The 738-nt window shown below is 64.6% G+C and overlaps 1 protein-coding gene across 1 annotated transcript in view; it reads right to left on the reverse strand.

Moving 5' to 3' along the window:
• CACNA1S (calcium voltage-gated channel subunit alpha1 S) overlaps nucleotides 1–738 on the reverse strand; it is a gene marked incomplete at its 5' end in the record, with an annotated part of 26,448 nt that overhangs the window by 699 nt on the left and 25,011 nt on the right. Inside the window, 2 exon segments of the mRNA XM_015568450.1 lie at nucleotides 1–96; nucleotides 483–580. Of these exon segments, the coding sequence (XP_015423936.1) occupies nucleotides 1–96; nucleotides 483–580 (194 nt within the window).

Below are 738 nucleotides of genomic sequence, written 5' to 3' on the forward strand. Positions count from 1 at the left end.
GGTCGGGCTGCTGGGGGCGGCTTCCTCGTCCTCAGGCATCGGGGACTCCGGCCTGGGGCGCTGTTCCAAAGGCATAAAACAGACCCCACGAGGACGCTGGAGCCCAGGGGGACCCAGTGAACCCCAGCTTTTCCGAGGAGACCTTAGCCCAGACCCACAGAAAGGGGTGGTCCCGCTGGCCGGCCTGGCTCAGCCATTGAGTCTCGATCTATGAACCAGAAGGTCAGGGTTCGATTCCCCGTCAGGGCACATGCCCAGGTTGCGGGCTCCATCCCCAGTGGGGGGCATGCAGGAGGCAGCCAATCCATGATTCTCTCTCATCATTGATGTTTCTCTCTCTCTCCCTCTCTGAAATCAATAAAAATATGTTTTAAAAAGAAAAAAAGTGGGTGTCCCAGGACTGGGTCCCCTCTGTCATTGACGGGCAGCCCCTGCCACACCCCCTCCCTCTGCACCCAGATCCTCCCAGGCTCTGCCCCTACCTGGCCGGGGGCCGGAGGCGCCTGGGCTGGGGGCACCGCTCTCGGGGGCAGCTGTCCTTCCCGCCTTGGCTGCCCCACGCGAGACTGGCAGAGGGGTCCTGTGGGCAGATGGGCGAGGCCAGGACTCGTGCCCGCCCTGAGCCAGCGGAGCCTGCCCGCCCTCACCCCCTCTGAGACCCTCGGGGGGAGCAGCATCCAGAGGGTGGACCAAGCTGGGGGCCAACTCTGCACTGTACCCCCTCTCCCCCCCCCCCCA

The sequence above is a fragment of the Myotis davidii genome, unplaced genomic scaffold (genome assembly GCF_000327345.1).
Source record: "Myotis davidii unplaced genomic scaffold, ASM32734v1 scaffold685, whole genome shotgun sequence".
Lineage (NCBI taxonomy): Eukaryota > Metazoa > Chordata > Mammalia > Chiroptera > Vespertilionidae > Myotis > Myotis davidii.